The sequence below is a fragment of the Labrus bergylta genome, chromosome 21 (assembly GCF_963930695.1).
Source record: "Labrus bergylta chromosome 21, fLabBer1.1, whole genome shotgun sequence".
Classification (NCBI taxonomy): domain Eukaryota; kingdom Metazoa; phylum Chordata; class Actinopteri; order Labriformes; family Labridae; genus Labrus; species Labrus bergylta.
The window spans coordinates 8,741,193-8,765,787 of NC_089215.1; the positions used below are offsets into that span (position 1 = coordinate 8,741,193).

Genomic DNA, 24,595 nt, shown 5'->3' on the forward strand with positions numbered 1-24,595 from the left:
GGGAGGCGCAGCTCGACCTGGCTCGGCAGTCATTAAAACGTGCTGACAGCGATGGGAGAACAAGTTCCCACTTTGATCTGATGACAGATCTGAGCTCAGCCTAACGTCACCCTGCTGCTCTCTCACTTTTATTAAGTCTGAGGTTCAGACAACAACACTCTCTCCACTTTAGATACGCACTCATAATACTCGTTTGATCGGTATTAGGCAGTAAAAAGGAGGATAATCCGTCAAGAATGGAGCTGCTTTGTTTTACTCAAAATACTCAAACTCATAATTAAAATGTAAGCAAATAAAAAAAACAAGTTCCTAAGATTTGACAGGTTTTCTCTAGATCTGTGTGTGTCACATGTGTGAAAGGTCAACCAGGATGCTTGTATTTAGTATGTGACATGTTACAGTCACTCTAATAATGTTTGTCTGTACAAAGCATGCCAACAGAGTGATCTGTTTGATGATTGCAAGAATTAATGCATTTATTTACTAAGTGGATTTTGAATACAAACCTTAAGTTCTGAATCTTTGCACTAGAGAACATTTATCTATTGGTTAATAATACATCTGTGACTCCTGTGCAAGTTTGACAACGACCTGGGCCAAATAAAATAAAAAGACAAAAGTTTCTCCATCGCCTTTGAGAGCTTGTTTGTAAAAGCAAACTTTACTGTTTCTTTTGGACGGATTTATCAGCAGCACTGAATCATGTCCTGACTTGAGCCTGAGCAGAAGGTGACAGAGGTGTAAGTCAGCTGTAAGCAGCTGCAGCGGGGCTGAAATGAAGGTCTTTTGCTGCCCCCCAGGGGCCAGTAGAGGGGATTACAGGCAGCCCTGCAGCCAGAAACGTCGTTCTCCTTCTCACGAGACTCATCGGAGGTGATAAGGATACAGTATTTTTTTCTTAAATGATGCTGAGGGAGAGATCGCATAATAATAAGGTGTGATTGTTTACATTTAAAAGAATTTCATACACAAAACAAAAATGTAACTGCTAGTTTCAGTTATTGCCTTCAGTGTGTGTGACAAAAGTACATACTTTTTTTGTTTTCTAGGGTTGCAAAGTTGGTGTGCAGATTTAATGTTTCCATGTAACGTATTCTAATGTAATTCCTGTTACGTCACAATGGAAAATAATGCACAAAACGCTGAAGTAAGGCACTGATTGTGTTTTCTCACAGCTGCTCCAAAGCTGATTTTAAGAAGAGGATCATGAAAATAAATCAAGCCGGTATTTAAGTGACAATTAAAACATTTGTGCAGTTCCCTAGAAACAATCATGGCCTTTATGACTGTGTAAATATTTACTCCAGCTGCAGAGAACAAGGCCTCCACATCAACACTATTACTGTAGACAGCTTATTGAATCGCAGCATGGAGCTTCAATCCACTGTAAAACGCTGAAGTGCATTAGGACGCAGAAATGCTCACAACATCTGTTTCCTTTGTGTTACAGAGGATATGGCTTTGTAGTGAACAGTATGTGCCATCAGTGACTGCTGGAATAATATTTGCGTTCCCCCCTCAAACAGACACACTGTCACAGAAGCACTTGTCTACATTTTGTAGTTGCTCGGGGAAAATAATTGCCTTATCTGCAACTGTCAAAATGATGAATGCCCCGGAGAGCAGCGAGAATTGACTGATGGAATTGGGGGAAAATCTAATCCCTGATCCGAACACTTTGTATAATACATTAACCCCTCCGGTACAAAAGGTTGCACACAAACAGATTTGTATAGACATGTAGAAATAAATTCAACAGAGGCTGAAGGATCGATAAACATCGAGAGTTATGGCCTCATCTGCACCAAGTCAAACAGCGGCGCGAAACATAACATATATATTTAGATGTGAGTGGAGTCAAAGAACAGATGCAAAACAAAAAGGAATAACCTCTGCATTATCTAGCACATCAAACTTCACCTGATATGGATGAATTAAGAGATGAATTTACCGATACGAGAAGCAGTTAGTAAGTGAGGTCAATGGAGTGGCCGACACATTCAGTATGAAAAGGTCATTAAAAGGCAACGTACAACTATAAAGAGAAACATTTTAGACCAATCAAAATGAGATCAATTTAAAAAAAAAAAAAAACAGAGGGTAGTGAAAAAAAGAAAGTATGAACTGCAAAATGACTGACAGGTACACTGTAAGATAATAAGTGATGTGTTTGAATGTCAAGTTTTAGATTTGAACTTTTCAACCTCAATAAGAAAGAAAATCAATGTTCAGTCATCCATCTGTTTCTTGTTGATTTAAAAAAGGAAAATAAACAGATCATTGTCTCACCTCAGGTAAGAAAAACATGCTTATATATGTTTGATTTCAATCTTTTTATTATCTGTATTATTTAGCAGAGTAGAGTTACACACCACAGCAATTAATACAGTACAAAGATTTTTCCAAAGCATTATAAAATCATGTGCCAAACATTTATACTTTTGTGTTGAAAAGGCAAAGGTTTCAAACTTAGACTAGAGATAGAAAAACATCAGGTACTCTGTGAAGATGCATCTAACACAGCTATTCATTTCCATTTTTTTTTCTTAAGCTTTTAATTGTTAATTGTTGGATTGGAATCTGAGCACTTTATGCACTTCTGCACTTTTACCCATGTACCATGTATTTGCACTTTGTATGTGTTATGTATTGTCTGTGTTTTATTAAGTATATGTGACTCTCACTGCAACCAAATGAACCTACGGGTACAAATGAAGTAACCTGAACCTGAAATATAATGAAACTGATGTTTAATGCAGCCACACTCTCTTACTGTTTAACACTTCATCTAATTGTATGAAACATTTGAAATAAAGTACAAAATGTTTGTACTTTTACACATAAAAAAAGACGCACATCAGTAAAACATCTGTAAGCTTCCCTTGGTGCCACATAGAAAATATGAATATTTAAGAGTCATTGATAAAGTCAAATGGTGGGGTTAAGGATTCAGTGCTATAAATGAACGCAGTCTGATATGCACAGGAGCATGATGGGAAATCGCCTTGCCCCTCTTCCTTTATCGGTCCACATTCAGCAGAGTGGAAATCTCCCCCAGATACGAGGAGGGAAATCTCTCCTGATTAAAATGATATTAACTTTTCATAACCTAATGTTCTAAAATGAAGTTTTCTTTAAAAAAAACCATGAACGGCGCCTTCCCCCTGAACAAGTTCTGCCTCTTTTTTGTCACACTCGGCTGGGATACATTATCCCCCACATGAGGAGAGAACATACCTGTAACAGGTTAATGACCTCACACTTTCCACACCATTTCACTTAGCGGACCATAGCCAGGAAAGAGCTAAACGCTTCACTCCCACTCCAATGAATTATGAATTAGCCAAAAGGTGAGGCGATTAAAGATTCAACATTTGATCATTCCACCAATAGACAGGCTCCCTTTTTAGCTCAGCGGGGATCTCTTCAACCATTAGCTGAAAACTAAATTGATATCCATTACTGAGGGCATAAATATTGGAAGAGGAGAACAAATAATCCAGGAATGACCAATCAAAGTGTTTGCGACCTCAGAGAGAAATTAATGTCTGGAATAGAAATAAAATCAACGGAGAAATCTTCATTTGTATTCATTTATGAATAAATAACACTTCAGATAGATTTCATTCATGGGGATTTTCATTTATTCGTCATGAAATGGATAAAAAAATGTTAACTTTTATCAAGTCAACCAATCTGTTTCTATCAATCATTTTATTTGTTTGTTCTAAATGAATAAATAACACATTTAAAGCCCTAAATTATTGTGATTTTTCTTATTATTTGGCTTGTAGAAGGAGCAATAATTCAATATGTATTACCTAAACGCACATTAAAAAAATCTTCAGCATTTATTCCAAACAATCCAAGCGCTTCCTGGATCCTCACCGGGTGTCATACTCCCTGATCCGTACCCGGTCTGTAACGAGCACTGACAGGTCACATGACACAAACGGTGATGTCTGAATAATTTGAACAAATGCTAAATCATTGCAAAGCAGCGAGCGAGATCACCGACGTGAAAGTGAAGTGTTTGTGCTTCCCCAAGGCTCAGTGGCATCTGTTCTACATGTGTGCAGCAGCAACATCCATGTTTCACCAATTAATGGCGCTCGTATTAGAGTCAATATTTGACTTTGAAGCACTAAAGCGTTAATTGGGGGAAAGAAATCCAAGCGTTGATAATTCACAGCGAATCGGGAGCTGTTTAGCTGGAAATCCTTGAAATGGCCTTTGCAAATCTCTAAGTTACAGTTGTATTTAATTAGGATACTGTACTGTATATCCATTTATCTGATCTCATATTTTAAACTTTGAGCACAGTTAGCACAACGTCCATCTGTTCTGGACCAAAGCATCCACACGATACATCTCGTTTTCACTGAATATGAAGTCAAGTGACAAGTTTCTGAAGTGTTTAAAAATATTCTCCATTCATTCTGATCCGATTCTAGAAATGGTTATTTCTTTTTTTCATTTTCAAGTGTTTACACAGGCTGCGTAAGAAATGAAAACCCAAAGTTCAAACCTGTTAATTAACTATGAATCCTCTGCTAAAACAACAGCTGCTCTCAAACTAGCAGAGTAGCTCCTTTAAGGCTGTAACATTGTGAAGTAGCTGATTTAATTCTATTTCTTTCTGCTTTAATTGGTTAATATGGACAACTGTGTGTATGTATTATTTCACTGTTGGAACCAAAGGTATGTTAGATGTATGTTAGATCTTTTTTGATCCGCAGCTTCATGTTGACTTGACAGAAAAACTAATCAGTCACATTTGTTGTTTTTCAGAACACGTGGATATTATTTTGCAAGCCATACATTAGACCCCCCTTACACACACACACACACACACACACACACACACACACACACACACACACACACACACACACACACACAAACACACCCACACATCAAGTCTATGTAAAAGTAAAACAAGACTGAATAAAAAACAACAACTATTTATTCTACCTACTGTATGCAGATAGAACTGAAACATGTTTTTTTTTTTTTTTTTTGAATTAGTGCTTTGATTCCCTTCATGTTCCAAATGAAGAGACTCACATGTTGAAAAAGGACCTGATATTGAGTCAGGTTTGTCTTCTTTTGTTGCAGTTATTGTGTGACCTGAACTTTTTTTTTTTCATTTTAAATCTTGAGATGTCTCAACTAGGGCTGGTTTTGTTTTACGGTGGTGTTTTGTGCTTTTAAGAGATACAGAAAGAAACATCATAATTATGTTATAATTACATATCAGAATCTCCATTTTGCTTCTGCCAACATCTGTCTTTGAGTGTTTCTGTTTGTCCTGAGTATAAAGACAGGCTGATGCCGCTCCTTAATTCTCTAAATTGGAGGGTTGTGAGTCCAATTACGGTCTGTCGGTTCAGCTTGAGGCCACCAGGGAGAGCTGTGCTTGTTTCTCAGAGTCACATGAAAACCTGACACACACACACACACCTGCAGTATGACCGCAAAGAGAAGTTATCAGTAAATACAACTACACTCTTAAATGATTAGCTTTGTAAACATCTTAGCACAGTCGAGTGGTCATTTGTAACAATCATTGTGTTTTAATTTGAAACTAAAAAATCATGCTTCCTTTATTTTCAAATGAGGCTCTGACCGTCTCTCTACATATGACCCTGAGCTCCAGGAAGTTTGACAACAAGATAAAGATTCTACATTTTTTAAATTTGTTATTCACTTGAAATTTCAGATTTATTTGTAAAAATGTCCCCTTGTTCTTATTTTTTAACCTGGACAAAGAATGATGTATATGAAACTGCAGGATGTGAGGTTTGTAGGGTCTGTTGCCTCTATGGCCATTAACTGGGGATTAGTGCTGGTGGGGCACACATCCCTTTGAAAAGGTAATTCCTCGCACTTCCTTGCTATTGAAAATCAGGAAGCAATCATAGAAGAATCCATGCAGATGGTCCAGACAGGAAAGCCCGTGACCGTTTTATTTTTTCTGCGGTCACAATTAAGACCTGGAGTATATCCTCTGCCATTGTGGAAAGTTAGCACATCACAAAATGCAAAGGGGACATGGGAATTAGCAGGAAATGCAGCCAGACTAAATCATGGAACAGTTCCATCACATGTTTCTTTTTTTAATAGTAAAGAGTGTTTACAAGCTTGCTGAGTCACTGTAACTGAACACAGCTTCTAATATATCTGTCAACACAGCATATATACGAGCATGTGTGAAGCTGTTATAGTATAAAGGCTGTCAAAGGAGAGATCAACATGATGTCACATTGAGAGGTTTATAGATGTTAAGAGTATGTTTTAATGGCAGTGATGACGGGGCATGAATCATTATACTGCTGCTGGGGGAAAAAAAGTCAAAGTTAGAGCTATTAGTCGTGTATGTTTGAGCACACTGACCTCTGCAGGAACTAAAGGTTACTGGGCTAATATCTCCATTTAGAGTCTGCAGATAATGACCTTTCTAACAGGGGAATGTCTTGTCGCTATTATAGTTGAATCATCACTGATCTATTCATTCAATCACTTTTACTTCAGATAGCACAACCATTAAAGCCTGAGGACATTTTTTTCAAAAAGGGTAACACCAGACTCTCTGTTATATTAATCACAGAGACCCAACATTACTCCAGCAATTAACAGGCACCAGATGCAAGGAAAAACTTCTGTTTCAGAGGCAGAAAACTTGAGCAGAACCAGGCTCAGTGGAGGACAGACGTGCCTCGGCTAGCTCGGATAAGAGGGAGAGAGAGGCAGAAAACAAGAGAGGGATAGAGACACACAGACAGTAACAACCAACAACCGACAACAGAAAATACAGACTCACAGTTATAATGCCACTAGTAATAGTCGCTGTTTCTCATAGAAGTCATGACAATCCTTACAAGGATGATATAAGTATGACTGATAATAATTATTGGAGCAGTCGGAGTCAAGTAAGTCCATGGCAGCAGGTGGTCCAAAACAACCCTCGAGTGGAACCTGCGAGACGAGGGGGTACAATAACTCCTGAGGTGATAGAAGAGCAAACAAAAACATGTCTATAATAAGCGTTTCGCTTGACTAAATGTGTCGGTATTTGGTTGGTTGGTACTTTTTTATATTATCAGTGGTGGAAAACATGACCAAAAAACCCAGGCAATGGACAGATATTCAACATATACAACAGAAAAAAAGACATAAAAAGTCAAAAGAGCTACACAATGAGACACTGGACATATGTGCATTACATGTCTTTTTTTTATTTGTTGTATTTTTGTGAAATAATGTGACAAAAAATGACAAAAGGCAAAGAAAGGCTAAATCATGAGACAATTTTAAGATTTGTAAATAAAAAGCTACAACATTGATGTAGTAAAAATGTGTATTGTACTTTCATTCTTCAAAAATCTTTATAGTAATGTGCACGTCAAGACAATTTCATATATATATATATATATATATATATATATATATATATATATATTTTTTTTTTTTTACAAGCAGAATTTCCTTGGTTTCCCCCTGAGTTTTCTCCGGTGGTCTCTCTGGTAAATTGTTAGCATGTCGTCCAAGCCGACCATCCTGTGTTGTATATAGCACCGATGTGTTTGTTCCCTTTCAGTGCTGTTTCTGTATTTTTATTCCCAAATCACTGACTTTGTAAAACCAGGGTTTTACTTGCGAAGCTAAATTGAAGGTTGCACATTGCCCTCGTATTTAGAGTTTGCACGTAAACTGGGAGTTTTAAGGGCTGCTGTTGTGCTGTGGGGCTCACTGTGGGTGTTTACTCTGTTAGGTTTGACGTGCAAGTCAAAACACAAACATGTGAATTATGTCTTTTTATGAGGTGCAATCCTGTCTTTACAGAGTTGGCATTGGTTTCTCCCAGCGAGGAGTCTATAAAGGCTCACACTCGGCCCACTTTACGTTTTTTTCTTTTTTTTCTTCTTACTTTTGGTCATGCCACTTCAAACATTTTGAGATGATGTCAAATCAACTGTAAATGAATCAATATCTCATCAGTCTTTCTATTTTCTGGTGATTTCTCAGCCGTGTTGTTCCCCATCACTAAAACTGAATCCTAATAAACAAACTCTGTTAGAATTGTAGCCAGAACGCGCTTTACAAAACTGTAAAACAAATAAGAGAACGGATGTTAAATGTTTATACTGCAGAACAAAATGGGACTTTTATCAGCTGTTTAATTTGGTTTTTACATTCAGAAAACAACAAAGGGATTTGTTTTACTACGTCTTACTTTTATAAGTCTTTAATGTGTTTATTAGCAGTTTAATTTGAATTTAAATTAACTTTAAGGTTACTGTGTGTATGAATATTAACAGAATCATTTCATTCTTAACCCACTTACAATCCAAACCCATGTGGATAAAGTCACTTTCTAAGTAATCTATTATTTCAGCATGATTAGTTTGAAACAGGTAAAATTCTCTTAACAGATAAGAGGAACACTGTGAGAGGCTGTTTTTAAACTTTGGTGTAAAAATCATTGATGAAGCGTCAAATGTATCACCATGAATCCACGCTGATGGGATGCACTGTGGTATATCAATTTAGTCATTTGTGATGAATTTCCTATTAAAATGTATGATGAATGATTTTATAATTGAAAATAGTTGATCAAGGCTTGAGTTTTAATGTAGTACACTTGAATTCTGCATATATATACTGTTTGGATGTATTTGTCATATGTATTGAATAAGTTAACAGAATAATTCAAAATAAATAAGACCAATTTTTTTCCCATTGGAAAGGCACCTATCCAGAAATTAAATCTAAGAGTTCACAGCTCTAAATCAGTGCATGGTTCCCAAAGTAAGGGTCGGGACCCCCCAGGGGTCATTAAGTGAAGTGAAAATTAGAGTAATGTGTGAAAGTACAAATAATGTAAGTTTGTATGACTGCAACAATGTAGATGTCTGCTGCTCTTTACACAAACACGTGAACACACCTGTGTGTCTATGACATTTTGTATGTCGACTCAGTGCTAGAGTCTATACATGAAATCACTTGTTCTACTTTTAGCCTTTCTTATAATAAATCACTGTATGAAATACCTGTATGGTTTTTAGGCTAATGTATTCTTTATGTTGTTCTTTTATGTTAACAGGGTTTGAATAAGCAAATTAAGACAGTGGACTTATTGGGACCTATTTTGGTGGTCGCAAGCTCAAAAGTAAATCAATAACTTATATGTGTTTTCATGTTGAATCATCACTTTTTTTAATGTAACTTTCCTTTCTTATTGAACACACAGCTACTGTATATCACCCCCAGGCCCCCCGTCACAGCTTCCTCTGCTCTGAGCTGCTGCCATCAGATCATCGTCCTCTGGGTTACACCGCCGCCTGCCAGCGTTCTGATCAGCAGCGTCTGTGTGAACAACTGGTCATTTACGAGCCGTGGGAGAGGCCCAAGATGCCTGTGGGTACTGACTGCCACTCCCACTTTGTCGAGATTTTCTGTCAAGACTTTAAACCCATATGTTTACAATTATTGTATGGATTGCATTAATTAATGCCACAATAAATGTTGAAAATAGACATGATTATTTCACAAATTTTACATTTTGTACAAATTATTCCTGATCACTTAAAAGTCTGTGCTTTTACCTCCACAGATCAACTGCTCTAAATTCCCTAATGCTTAAAACAAGAAACTAGCTGTTCCATCATCTTCAAAGCTCAGTTCCTTCCCGTGGAAAAGTAAAGAGAGGTGTGTGTGTGAGTGTTTGTGTGTCCCCTCTGAGGGGCCTCCTTCCTGCCCAGACGAAATCAGTACGAAGGAGCGGCTGAACAGTGAGCTGGTCTTCAGGGATCTCTTGCCATATTTGAGTTTACATTTAAGAGTGAATATTGTATACGTAGATTTAAAAAAAAAAAAAATAACCAGGTGGTTCAGTTTAAAATGAGATGAACTACTGTCTCCTTTGTCTGACCTCAAACAAACTAAAAAGCTATCATGTCACATATCTAACTTTGTAAGTGCCTATACACTCTCTTAACTGTTTTTGGCCTACTGTAACACAAAATCATTCCGTGTCTCTCATGAGAAGTGAGAAGCTTCCACTCCAATCAGCTCATCCGCCGTCAGGCATTAATGAAGGGTTTCGGCCTCAACCTCTGCTCTGCATTTTACCACACAGATGTTTGTGTTGCCGCAGGGGATGTTGCTGTGAGGCCAGCGGTGATTGTACCGTACAAGATATGCAGCACCCGTTCAGTTTGTCCTGCCTCTGTAGTATACGTAATCATTCAAGTACTCTGTTCTTTGTTTCAAAGTATGCACACCTGAATGTCTCCTCAGCATGACATGCAGGTGCACTGCATTAAACACACTATTGACTATCCTACCCTACAGAGGGTTTTATCTTCAAACAGAGTTCCAGGGACCACATTTTCCTCTGAGGACAGTTTGTGTGGAGAGTTATGAACATACCACATAATCTTGAAATGTCTCCAACTTTCACATTTCTCTACCAAAACTTCATAGTGCACCTTTAATAGGATTTTTTTTGCCAGCTTCTGGGTTAAAAGATGTCAGCTGATAAAAATGTATTTTTTTAAACAGATTGTAGCTGGAATTAATATCTAGGTTTATTGCTTCATCCAAAGCTAGACATGGCTTTATCACAAGCTAGCTGAAACCTTATTGCTTCAGCTGTTTTTTTTTTGTCAGCTTTCTGTCCATTTCAAATAATTAGCTGCTGAGTTTTTGACCTTGAAGACAAGGCTTGTGTAGACCAGTTTGTACTGAACTCAATCTAACCAGCAAAAAAAGTGAAGTTTGAAAACGGATGCCTTCATCTACTGGGGTTTCATTCACGCAGTCACTTTCGTTATCAAAAACCTCTAATATTAAAGTGGAATTTATCTTGGGGCACCAGGAAGCCTAGCCGTTAGGTAGCATGCCCCAAGTACAGTGGCTACGGTTCTCATCGTAGCCGCCATGGGTTTAAATCCATGGCTCGGCCCTTTGCTGCACGTCAACCTCCCACTCTCTCCCCCCAACATTTCCTGTCTCTCTTCAGCTGTCCTATTCAATAAAGGCCCTAAAAACATGAAAATAACTTTTAAAAGACATCTCACGACCCCCTTCTTGGCGGCTCGCGACCCCCTGAGGGCTCCTAACCCCTTCTTTGGAAACCACTGATAAACAGCTTGGTGTACATTAAAGAAAAAATACTTATAAACTTACTAGAGCTAAACTTACTCTTGAGATGGGAAAAAAATTGGTCACTGACTGATGTTGCCCTCTGTGTTTTGATAAGAATCTTGCAATAAGAGAAAGTAAATATTAGCTTTTTGCTCTTTTTATGTAACATGTTTTTCCCCTAGGAAAATGCCAGCCCTATCTGTACCGACCAACCATATAAGACCACAGCCTTGTGCTCTGGAAATAGAGCAGCTTTGTATACGAGAAACGGAGGGGGCAAAGGTATGAAAATGTTCCCTTTCCTTTTGCCACAAATCAAAAAGAGCTAGTTGCCACTGTCGAAAGTGCTGAACCTTTTCCTTCTGTATTGACTCCTCTCAGTTTTTTACAGTGTGTATTTAGAGACAGCAGGGGACCAAAGTAGACGAATTAGTCTTTCCTTGTCTTTTTGTTTCATATCTGTATTTATAAATCCATTGTTAGGATTTAATTTGATTGGATATCCTGAAAAGATTTGAAGCCTTACTTTGGATGGTTCATTCCAGCTTTACAACTTATTTTTAAACATTTTAACTGAATTCAGGTAATATTACACTTGACAAATGACCTTAAGAACCTCAATACTGGACTGCTGTGGTGTGCACAGTGTGCATGCAGTTATTTAAGCATTGTGGTTTGTGGTCAGCTGTGGACACAAGCTTGTAATTAATACGGCCCATGGCTCTATTTTTATCACTGACCCATATTAAAGTTATCACAGCATAATAAATATTAAAGAAACTCTGTTTAAGGTTTGCTATGGCAACCCCCGACGTCTAATCCCTCAACAGGCCACCCCAGTCTGTAATTATTGTTCAACCTATACTGAAAATAAACTGCCTCCATTACTCAGTCAGTTGTGTTTGATACACAGTGAGTAACACAAATGCTTCTTTGTTTCTGTAGCTGTATAAAAAGAAAAAAAAGTGGGAAAAGGTGGGAATGAAAGCCCACAATTTAGATTTTTCTAACGGCTGCGGTTCTATTCCTTCACCACCATTTCCGCCCGTGTAAAAATGGATACTTGCTCTCTCATTCCGGTAGACATTCTGGCTTTGCTGTACTATTTTTTTTTTCAGCATCTTTATTTGATCCTTTTTTTGTGCATCAACCATGCAGCAGCATCACATGGCTGGTACTCACATGGTAAAAGAAAGAGGCCTGTCATTACACTGTCGAGGCCCGGATTTAATCTGTAATTGGTAACTGCATCAGGATCACATTGGTGAATCGCTCCTGCTGCTCCCCTTGGCCCGTAACTTTTAATGCCGGTTTTATCGCGACTATTAGTTGCAGTAGAAAGGCACTTAGTCTGTTTTTGGAGCAGAGCCAGTACAGTGGGACAAATGGAGCGAGCCATTCAGTAGCTCTACATTTTTTTAAGACCTCTTGGTGCTGACACAAAAGGAGGTATTGATGTACGGGAAGACTGACGCTCTGTGTAATGCTCAAGAGAATTGGCTGAGGAAACAGTCCTTTCAAAGACCCTAATTCTAAATGCAAATGGGGCCACATCTTGTACTCAAGAAAGCTACAGTAAACCCATTTATGCTGTACTTCAGCAGCACGCTAGGCAGGAGTTGAAGAAATGGTGCTTGTTCTGTATGTGATTTTGATTTTAAGCAAATGTTTCTAGTTTTTACGATATCCTTAGTGTCTACATATAAAGTATACTGCAATGTTAATGACCATACACACTCCTGTTGTCTTATGGGGGCTTCTCAGAGGAATATATGGACAAAGAAAAGAAACAAAAGCTCAAGAAAGCAGAAAAATTAATATTTAACTGGCATAAAATGCAGTGGGTTTTGTGAATTAACCTGCTGTCTCAGGAAGGATGTTTGTGTTAGAACAAAAAAAGAAGGTTAAGTCAATATAAGCGACACCTATTTAGTGAATTTCCAAGAGGTGTTTGTCATCTTGTTTTCTTTGTACCACGTGCTGACCTAACCCCAACTATTTACTTAAACTCTCCCCTCACCCACAAGCCATTGTTTGTACTACCGGGGGCTGACTATATCTACATGCCATGCTCAATGACTTTAACCATGGAACCTCCATGTTGTTACAAACTAGATGAATATCTAAATTTAGAGTGGGTGTCATGCTTTATGTTTTTTTGGGGGGGGCTGGGTAGAGGGGTTGGCAGTTGCTGTGCATAAACACTGAGCTCATAATCCAAATGATAAAGGGTGCTGGAATCAAAAATGCATTCCAATATAAAGGAAACCATGTATGGAAGTCAAAGATTAGACTGTATTTGGATATAAAAAGTTACTGTTTTTTTGGTCATGCTTGTTCTCTAAACAGACCTGTTTTGGACAAGGTATAATGCAACCATAAGCACTATGAAAGTCGTCAAAACATGCTGCTTTTCAACTTTTTCTGCAAACAAATTAACACGGTTAACATTTAAAATGTTATAGCAAAAAGCAAAGTGTCTGTTGTGATTTTCTTAAGTTACCGCAATCATCACTGTTGTGGAATTTCTGTAGTTATTTAGATTATAATGTACAGACACCATGAGGTTTATTCACTGTTCAGTCAGAGTCAGTCAGACCTGACAGAGTTCAGTTGTTATTAGAACACCAAGTACAGCGTAGAGAGTGTCAGCTGTTCTTCCTGATATCTGCAAGGATGTTTTGTAGACTTATTGTCTGCTCCAGTGTCTGCTCTAGATTAGTCTAGGTGGGTCAATGTGAGACGACCCTGATAATGGCAATGTCTTTTGGGATATATGCAATGCCTTTCGAAAAGTTCTGCAGATGTGATTGAGCAAGACACGAAAACAGAAGTGTGATGTTGAATCATGTCTCCTCCGGAGTATTCTTCTTATGTATAAACTTTCATCAACGTAAGCCATCTGAGTCAACGGAGTCTTATTGTATGAGTCAAGTCTTAATAATTTCCTCAACAATCACAATCATTGTTATTCTGTTTTCTTAGACATTTTGGTGGCTGTAATGGACAGACAGTTCGAGACACTTCCCACATCTCTGGGGTATTTTTTCACATGTTTTGCTGAATCTAAATCCAGAGAAAATGGGTATCCATTTCCATTCTGTCCGAGGCATTTATGGTGTGGTCAGCCACAATGGAGCAAAAACAAAGAAATAAGTGTGTTTTGTGATATTTTTTTTCCTTTTTTCCGGAAAATTTCAGACATTGAAACTGTGAAGCATAATATCTTCAGTGCAGAATAAGCTTATCGTGATATCAAAAGCCCTCTATGACGCCGCATGATAAAACAGTTGCTCAACTTCCACTGAAAGATGAATGCACACAAGATTAGAAAAAAAAGGATGTGAGAAAATGTTTCTTTACAGTCTGAAAATATGGTCATTTGAGTTTCAGGGGGAAAAAAAGCTCTAAAAAACTCAACTGAGCTGCTTTTTGAAACTATGCTTACAGCAAGCCCATCAGTGTAGCTGCTGCAGGGAAAAGCAAACCACATCAGAACTTTCATGTCTGACTATGGTTGTATGTGAAGAAAAAAAAAACTACAACAGCACTCGTAAATCCCCAGGTCGTCTTTTCCTGTTTAAGCTCAAAATTAGAAAAATGTCTGCCGGCCTACCTCACGTGACATGTGATGCCATGTCAGAAAAACATGTTTTATTGAAGCCATTTTATTTGAAGCAGCATGATATAGACCGGGAAGTGCTTCCTATGCAAAGTTGGCCACAGAGGTGCTGATTACACTGAAAATGTGCCTGTACAGATTTTATGCATGGTTGAAAAATGTTTAAAGATGAAGAAAAACTCAATAATAGTCACATTTCCAATACATAATTTTTACATGACAGATGAAAAGTGTCTCATTTGTCTCTGTTGGCTAAATTATTAAGACTTGACCCCACACAATAAGACTCAGTTGACATCAGATGGCTAACGTTGATGATAAGATGAATACTCGAGGAGATATGATTCAACAGCACACTTTTGTACTCGTGTCTTGCTCAATCACATCTGCAGAACTTTTTGAAAGGCATTATCAGGGTCATGTCACATTGACCCACCTAGACTAAACTGTGATGGCAATAATACGAGAGCAGACAATAAGTCTACAAAACATCCTTGCAGATATCAGGAAGAACAGTTGACACTCTCTACGCTGTACTTGGTGTTCTAATAACAACTGAACTCTATCAGGTCTGACTGACATTAGAGAACAGTAAATAAACCTCATGGCGTCTGTACATTATAATCTAAATAAGTACAGAAATTCCACCACAGTCTCCTCATCATTCATCGCAGAGTTTTGTGCATTAAAATTCCTCACAGAGTGGCTCATTATCACATGCAACAATCTGAGTTTTATAAATTGCGTGCCTCCGCTGAGATAATTTACTGTGTATTTAGATTTATGTCTGCTCCTCAACTATCATAATCACCTGCAACAGCATGATTTTTATGTGTTTAGCTCCAAGATATGTCTGAATTAACTCAATTTTCTGTCTGTTTATCACAGATCTTGGGTATGGTATCATTCCACCTCTACTCAGGCTGTTCTGCATATTTCAAACCCCTCATGGCTGATGTTGCAGGGCACCATATAACAGAGCAAGAGGGTGGGGTTACCTAAATGCCCTTATTTTACTGCAGGGGGGGGGGGGGGGGTGAGAAGGCTTTAATTCAGTCGAAAGTGGTTATTCTATATTTGCTCTGACCATACAGTGACTCCACCCTCCACACTTGCCACATAAAGCCACTCTTAATATAAAAGTTTATGAATGTGAAGCTCTCCTCATTAGACCCAGACGCAGCAAACCTGGTAACACTCTCTATTAAAATAGAAAAGCCAGCCCAAGCTAACCAGATAATGATCTGTTGATATGAAGGGACTTACTTTGAGTGCACTGAAGTGGTTTTGGCGTAGCAATGTGTGAGAGCCAAGATGTGTGAATGACTAAATATTTAAACTAAAAAAACTTTCCTTTGTAAATGAGACGGAGAGAGAAAGATTGTATGAACGACAGACTGCCTGCATTTCTTTAAGCGGGTGGGGTCAGGTGGACCAAAATGACTCGGACCACATTATATGTAAAGTTTGGGTAATTACTAGGTTTGGAGACTTAAATAGCCAGGCCCACAGTGGTAAACACACTGGAAGTCAGGACGCCTCCACAGTATCTTTCCTTCTTGCCTCCTCAGAGACAAACAAGTTAGTGTGCAAAAACTTAAAACGTTTAGTTTAGGAAGACCAAAAAGAAGGCAGGGACACGTTAATTAACCCTTCTAACAGAAAGCAAAGAGGCTTTAAAATCACTGAGTGGTTTTGTTTCACAACGTACTATAACATCAACTGTGTTTCTCAAGTCATGTGTTCAGAGAAGTAAATGTGAACCAGCCTTAAAGGAAGAATATTCTACTTTTTGATCCAGTAGATGTCGCCCTTGAGCACCAGCATGAAACCAAAACAACTTGCACTGCATTGTTGTGTTAGCATGCTAATGAGGCTACCTCTTTGCTAATGATGGACAAAGCTATCCCCTAGTTCTATTAACTTACACACTAACACACATTGAAGGTGAAACACTTCTAGAAGCTTTACAAAGGTAGTATTTATAGCAGGAAACTTACTGAGTCTCTTTCATTTTGCACCAACAAGGTATCTTATACATGGATCTGAAACTCTACTTCCCTTTCGGATGTCATTGTTTAGACTTTAAGATCATTTTAAAGGATAACAGCAAGACAAAATTGGGTTTTTGTCAAAACAGAGTTGGTGTCAGTTGACAAAAAAAACAGTTTTAGGTTGCATTCAAGAGTGAGATGTTTTACAGTTAACATAAAAGAACGTTTATTGCGACAAACAAAATGCAAAAGGAACAGACTGGAACATCAGCAAACAGTCTGGCAGGCCAGAGTATCAGGGCCTCTTTTTATCACCAGCCAACAGACTTGTGTCAACAGACAGAAAGCTGCCGACAAACCTCACACAATCCTGCAAACCAGCTGCAGTTGGAATGCATGCATACATTGGCAGTGTAAACATCTGTTTTTACAGAATACGTCCTTACAGTCCTGAGGACAACTTCAAACAGCTTTTGGCCAATTATAAACATGCATGTACAGCAAAATACAGTATAGTTGTGCAAGAAAAGTACCCCTACTAAAGGGAAAGAACCTATGGAGCACATTCAGAGCTGGAGTCATAAAGTTTTGCAAAAAGAAATGAATGATGCATTGGATATTACTACTTAATCTCATGCATTAAAATGTCCTGCCATAAAATTGGTTTTACAAAATATTTTTGGCTGTGCATGAACATTTTTCACTTCAAGTTTCTTTGGTGTAAAAACAGCATTTTATTGCTGTGTCATCTGTTGATGTATACAACTAACTGAGGCTCCTGGAGGTGTTTGAGACAACTCGTTATTGTTCACAAACTCACAAATATCTCACATAGGACTCTCCTGTAGTTGCTTAAACATTTAATTTGGACTGGCTTGCAAGACAAGTCAATGATAGTTTAATTTGGAGAGAGAAAATAGTGCAAAAACGACGATACCTTTCTGTTTCCATCATGGTATAACCACATGAAGGTCAAAATAATGTCTCATAAACCTTCCAATAAGAGTAGAAAGCTTTACATGTATTTTCTGCTCAGCAATACATGTCTTCTTCACACTATTTTAAATAGTAAAAAACTTTAAATAGCACATGACCAGAAAAAAATAAAGCTCTCTGTATTAGAATAAAAGACCCCGATAGAAATATCAGTCATATCAGAGTTTTCTGAAAGGTTGATGTTGACTGTATCAGGGTTCAGCTTTGTCAAAGTCTATACAAAGTTGAACACTTTGTCCTCAATCAAACTGATAGACTTATTTGTAAGCATTTCTTCACTGCTAACAAGTTTATACCCGAAGAGCTTCATCGTTGGTCCACAAACCCTCTGGACAACCTGGGCTATTTTGAATGGTATACTAAACCTCCATTTCTCGACTTGCTCTGAGGAGTTTTTTTGTGTAGAGTAAACACCACTGGCCTCTTTTGAGGCTTGGGTATTTTTCAGAATCCAAGATTTTACTTGTGGAGTGAATGGGATTCCAGCAAACCTATACATCTCTGTCGCCTTCCTCATTGGGAACCGAGCAATGTCCTCGTACCGCACCAGCATGTATCGCCTTCGCAGCCACGATGGCTGCCTGAGGCCGACCCCTGCAGACATTGCGATGTTTTGGCAGTTCCCTTTCAGCTTCCTCACCTCATCATCATCAATGGGCACATCCCCGTTCAAAGCCCACTGCTTCCAGTTCTTGTATTTGGCAGCAAAGGCCACCATACGCGAGGCTAGAACAGCCCGAGGATCCCGAACCAGTTGGATGAACCTTACGTCAAGGCGAGGATCCTCTGCCAGGGGACGAAGGGTCTCCAGTTGGCGCACCCTCACTGACTTGATGGCTCTGTGTTCCTTCTGAAGACAGGACTGTGATGCCATAGTCAAATTTAGTGGTCCACAGCGTCTGGTCTTGCAGCGATAACGTTCAAAGACCCCTTTGACAACAGGGCTGCAGACGGACTCCTCACACAAAGAGCTGCTGGACTCTCTACGAAAGAGGTTTGGGGTGATGTGGTCCACAGGAAGGGGTTCAATGAAGCTTTCCAGCAGGGAGAAGTCACACAGGAAGAGCTTCTGGAGGACGTCACGGTATGCCTCTACAGACGCTGTGGCATTGGTGCCACCTGTCTTCAGGGTTAACATCTTCTCTACGTGCCACAACGGCTCAAACAGGTAGAACATGTTGTCATCCTGCTGGTTAAAGAACTCGCCGACAAACGAGGAGCCTGTCCTAGTGGTGGCCAACAAGAGGATGTGCTTCTTGCCCCTCGTCAAAATCTCTTGGTGCTCGCTGTAGTTCTCCAGACGTCGCTTCATCAACGTGAAGGCAGAGTCCATCTTACCAAGGGAGGTAAAGGAACCATTGTTCTTCAGCAGTATGTTGAAGGAACCACTGGGCTGCAGTGGGGTCTGAGGGGTTTGTTTTAAGGCAAGCTTATCTGACACCCTGGAAATCATGAAGAATCAGAGTTATAAAGAGTAAGGCACAGTTGTAGCTTATTCTAAATGTATGGAAGAGATACGATTCACAAGTCAATCTCTAAAGCATTACATTCATCGCTGAAATTGACTTACCTTGATAAAATGTTGTTCTCTTTCTCAATGATAACAAGTGTCACAAAAAAGACGACGGATATTGTGTATTTGATCCTCATTCTTGGATGCCTGGATATGCTTTTACAGACTTCTTCGTAATGGGTACTGCCAATCTTGTAAGTCTCCAGTCACCTTCTTAAAGAGCCTCCCGGTTGTTTGTATTCCCTGTTGAGGCTGATGTTTCATCCTGTAAATGAAATGAGCATCGACGTGTCAGTTACACATTTTGCACATTCAAGCAGAGTAACAACTTCTCAATTCGTTGTGTCGAAACCCTCTGAGGTGTTCAGCTCCTAGAAATGAGGAAATTGACAGGCAGTTTTTTGCATATCTAATACTGAACTGTAATGCCAGGTCAAAGCTTCTCCATCCTGTGACTTTTCTTCCTCTTTTTTTGCCATGCAGAGCATCACTGTACTGTAGTCTACAAGAACAATGTTGGAGGCATTGACTCAGGGACAAAAATACCATATCTAAAGTAGGTAAGAATAGAACATAGTCAAGTGTGTTGCACTGGAGTCTAAGCTAGTTCTTCCCACGAGGAAGTCCTTGTTATCTTTGAGTGCAGTAGTGCATTTCAGGAGCATGCCCACCCACCCTGCAAGACTGAAGGCTTGTTCACGTTTATGACTCAGTCTTTATAGAAGTGATTTGAAAAATGAGCTGAAAAACAACTCGAGTGCAATTCAAGGACAATTTTGTAATTAAGCTGCAATTCCACGACTGCAAAGCTGCTTGCTTTTAAGATCATGAGTTGTCTGGGTTAAATTGATAATCCTCCCTCCCTCTGATATATATTGAGCTGAGCAGCCTGTCCTCCAAACTGCCAGCTGCTCCTTCATGTCAACACTGGGAGGAGATCTTTTCAACAGAGGAGGCCTTCGGTGACATGGGCTAGCTGTGCTGTAAACCATCTGGTGGTGGGTTTATGTGCTGCTTCTTCATAATATGCCTTTTGTGCAGCCTAAAACACTGCCTGAGACTGAGGGGGACGCATGTCCAAACACTGAGGTATAGCTGCACGCTGCTGAAATTGAAGGGGAAAGCCTGCTTGTCATGAAGCCATAAATTGTAGTGTTGGAAGCCTGCAGGCCATTCACTACTTCGAGTAGTCTGTAGATGGTAACAGTGGGAAGTTAAAATAAGCAAAGGGTGGATTTAATGATGCCTATTTGGGAATTTCTTGTGCATTCCTGAAAGACTGATATTAGTTTACCTTTAGGATAATGGTATCTTTCCTCAAATCCCTAACTCATCTTTGGATTTTAGCATGGTCCTGCTTTATCTTGTCTTTAAGGGAAAACACAGCAAAAGTAAACAAGACACCCTGAGGAAATTTACTAAGGGCCAATTGGCCACTAAAATGCTGGAATTTATGCTTTAAATGTTTTTGACGCTCACACAGAGGTTGTACAGTCAGTATTTTTTCATTCTGAATCAGACGTCTGGGTTTGTGAGAACATTTGTTTGTGGGATCTGTGAGGAGTTACACATGGTCCTGAGTGTGTCTGTGAAATGATGGCAGGTCTAGCCTCAGGGGCAAACCTATTAGCAAAACTGCGTCTATTAATCAGCAGAACCGCAACAGACCAAGCTTTCACTCACTACAGCACAGCAGTCAGGTGTTCGACACCAAACAAGCAGCACTGTGCAGGAAGTATAAAGCTTGGCACATGACAGCTTCTAGAGGTCGAGTTCTCACATCCTGACCTCGGTCCAGGGCCAGTGTGGAGGTACAAAAAAAAGCTTGCAGTCTAAACAAAAGGGATGGTTGGACACCTCCTGTGAAATTCTAGGAGAGGGGAACGAGACGTTTACAGCTCAGATGGAGCACTGTTGACGTGGAACGGTGTGTAATCAAAGGTGAACAGCCAGTATACTTAAGCACGTTTTCACCAAGAGGAAAAGTCTGCTCTGTCTTACACCAGCCTGCCGCATGCCACAACCACAACGGTCTCTTTACACAGGAGGGACTCTAAACCTCCTTTTCGGCCGAGATCACGGAACATAAACTGCCAGGTCACTCGCACGTCACGGGGTCAGCGACTAAACCCCCCTGAATGTAAAGTCATGTCAAAGTGGTTACATAGTCGGCTGCATGAAAACTGACTCCTTAAGCCATCATTGGTCACATCCTGTGTGCTAAAACCAAAAAAACAACTCATTGTATTTGTCATGCAGTTTGTTGAATGAAAACGTCATGACTGAGGGATTCCTCTTGACAAAAAAGTTGATTTGATAAAATGATCCTACATCATAGTTCTTTGGGATTTGGTCTATATTGAAACACTTTTTGTCCTTTGTATGTGATTAAAAAAAGAAACGTTAAAAAAAAGAGAGACTCCATCAATTCATCAAGAAAATAAGTTCTCTGAGATTTTGTCATTTCTGTGGTAAATTAGATGTACACCAATTATCTCAGCTTATTACATCTGCTCTGTGAAGGAAAAGAAAAAAACCCACACACATGAGCGGACATTCTTGAATATTCACAAACCACTGAGGCATATGACACTTTTGATCATCTGCTCGTAACGGAACCACACCATTTATCATCTTGTTGCAAGTGCTTTTAATAGCTGCCTTTTATTTTATGTAAATCTGTTGGGAAAACAAACCAACCAACTTTTCTTGAGAAACTGCAAGTATGTGCTACTGTACTGCAGATGTAAACTATATTTAGAGAATATCTGACAGCACTAAACCAACTGATTAGAAGGCCCTTCAGTATCATCTATACAATCTTATGTAGACATGATAATTACAGGATGATGTGTACTTTTGAACTAAAATGAAACAATGAAATAATACAAAATGAATAATTGATAGGGACATATTCCACCTCTATACTAGAGAAGCTAAAGTTTATATATAAACCAGATTTATAAGGTATATAATAGGATACATTGCTATGGTTTAGACTATATATATTTTTAGATTACCAAGTGTTTCAATCAGAAGGTTAGCCACATTGCCATCTTTTTTTTTATGTTCAAGCATCTTCATGTAACACTGACAAAAATCAGATTTAAAGATTTAAGGAGTTTAGCAAATTAATCAAGTACCTAAAGAATTAAAATACATTTTAACTGTATTTACAGCAAATCCATTGATATCATTTTAAAAGCAACATTTTAAATGTTTCTTGGTTAACACTTCTTGAATCAAGGATAAGCTGTTTGTCAAAGTCGTATATGAAATTAGAGGAAGTTTGGGGGTTTTACTAAAGAAGCAGTTTGAAATTGTGACTTTAGGCTCTGGGACACATTTTTCACATCTTAAAGGCTGCACAATTAAACAGGTATTTAATAATCAGCACATTATTTGTTTATGAAAACAGTCAGAAGTTGCAGCCATAGACGTTAAATAGGCTACTGTACCGCCATAGAGTGCTGTGTTTTGTATGGTGAGTCCTGACATGTAAGTACAGCATCATATTGAGTTACCAAAGGGAAAAATGAATGCACTATGCTCAAGCATTACAAGTTAAGTTTTTTGTCTGTCACTATGACAGATAGGGCAACCTGTAGGACACTTTTCAGAGACTGTTTGAGTTATGCAATCAGACTGAGGGATTGCTGCCATGGTTACAGGAAGTGTAATGAGTGCACAAATTCGGAAAGGAAACTTGTGGTCAAATCTGTGTTAGAGATCATAAATAATCACAGGCCTAAATAAAGATCCTTTTAACATTTTATGACTTCTTGATTGGACTTTGAAACGTTTTCATCTTAAATCGCAGTGATGGAGAACAAATTTAGAATGTTATCAGTAGTGACAGTGAATCAATCAGTGAGGGGTGGACAGCAGGAGAGAGGCATTCAAGCACCACAAGTTTAATTAAGACCAGGGTGTAGGCGAGATTCACGCTGGTTTTAGTATGTGTATGGACAATGTGGCGATTTTGCACTTGGAGAGTAGTGCTCTTGTCACACATTTACATCTGAAAACATAGACATGCATGTTAATCCTGGAAATCCAGAGGATAGCCTAGTGACTTTGTGAGTAATTTTGCTGTCAATTTAGGCCTACACAATTCGTAAAGCTGAACAGAGCCCCTTATGTTGGGGACAGGCAGCTGGCTAATGAAATAAATAAGTGGTTATTATGGTCTCTGCAAAGCATGCACTGCGTTTAAAGGTCAACAGGACAAATAAACCAAACTGAAGTCATGCTTACTTAATTAAAACGTCACTTCAAGTAACTTTTAAGTCAGAACTCTTTACAGTTTAGTACCAGGGTGTTGTTTGAGATGACAAACCCTCCAATGTTGTTACAGTATATCCGCTCTTCATACCCACCATAATGATGAGCTACAGTGTTCAAACGTCCTCAGTCCCCCGATTCATCCGTGAAGTTAATCAGCCTTTCCTCAAAGAGCGACTCCGGACAGAAATAAGTCCCATTTCTTCCCGAGTGCTTCACTTGTGTGACAAAAAAGTGGAGAAATCCAAAAGAGGGAGCTCTAAATGTGCAAGCTGAGAATCAGATGGAGTCATGTTGGAGGTGTCCGCTGGTCGGGCTGCACGCTTAACTGAATGACAACTCAGTGCAACAGTTGCGACTCAGTGAATCACATGGGGAAACTTTGAGGTCCTTAAGGAGCGGAGCCTCAGGAGGCGCACTGCCCCCAGAAAAAAAAAAACCGCACAGACCACCTGTGTAGTCCTTAGAAACTATTGAAAGTAGACAACTAATCGCGAGAAACGATCTAAGAATAAATAAAGGCCTAATACTGTCGCTGTGATGAGCACTCAACGAAAAACAATGCAAACACGCCGCCTAGTGGAAAACATAAAATCTGATTTGTCTGTTTGAATGAACTCTCTATTTAAAATTATAAAATAAAAATGTTTCTTTCCCAGACCAGTGGACACGTACATTACACTCCTCGAACATTTTGAGATAGGGCCTAACTATGGATGATGATTTCTTAATGGAAAAAAGTCTACATTTTTTTACACCGTAGCCAGTTAAATGCTTCCTCACTGTGGATTCGTCCTTCAATTCAAGTCAAAAAAACTTTATTTGTCCCCGGGGGGCAATTCAAAGGCACACAGAGCAGTAAATTAACAACAGTGCAAGTAAACAAAAGATTTTAACCTAAATAGAAAGTGTAAATTTAAATACAACTTAAAGCTTAAACTTAACTTAAAAATATAAAGGAGTAGATATAAGTGGACAGTGATCGGACTAACAGATGTAAACAGATGTAACCAGAACTATGTGCAGTAAACGAGA

At 39.0% G+C, this 24,595-nt stretch overlaps 1 protein-coding gene across 1 annotated transcript; it reads right to left on the reverse strand.

The window, feature by feature from the left end:
• Positions 1–16,968: 16,968 nt before the first annotated feature.
• Positions 16,969–24,061, reverse strand: chst3b (carbohydrate (chondroitin 6) sulfotransferase 3b). Its single transcript, XM_020645788.3, has 3 exons — positions 23,656–24,061; positions 19,334–19,541; positions 16,969–19,205 (listed from the first exon to the last, which is right to left on the reverse strand). The coding sequence occupies exons 2-3, from the start codon at positions 19,411–19,413 to the stop codon at positions 17,978–17,980; spliced, it is 1,308 nt and encodes a 435-aa protein (XP_020501444.1). The 5' UTR covers positions 19,414–19,541; positions 23,656–24,061; the 3' UTR covers positions 16,969–17,977.
• Between the last annotated feature and the right edge of the window lie 534 nt (positions 24,062–24,595).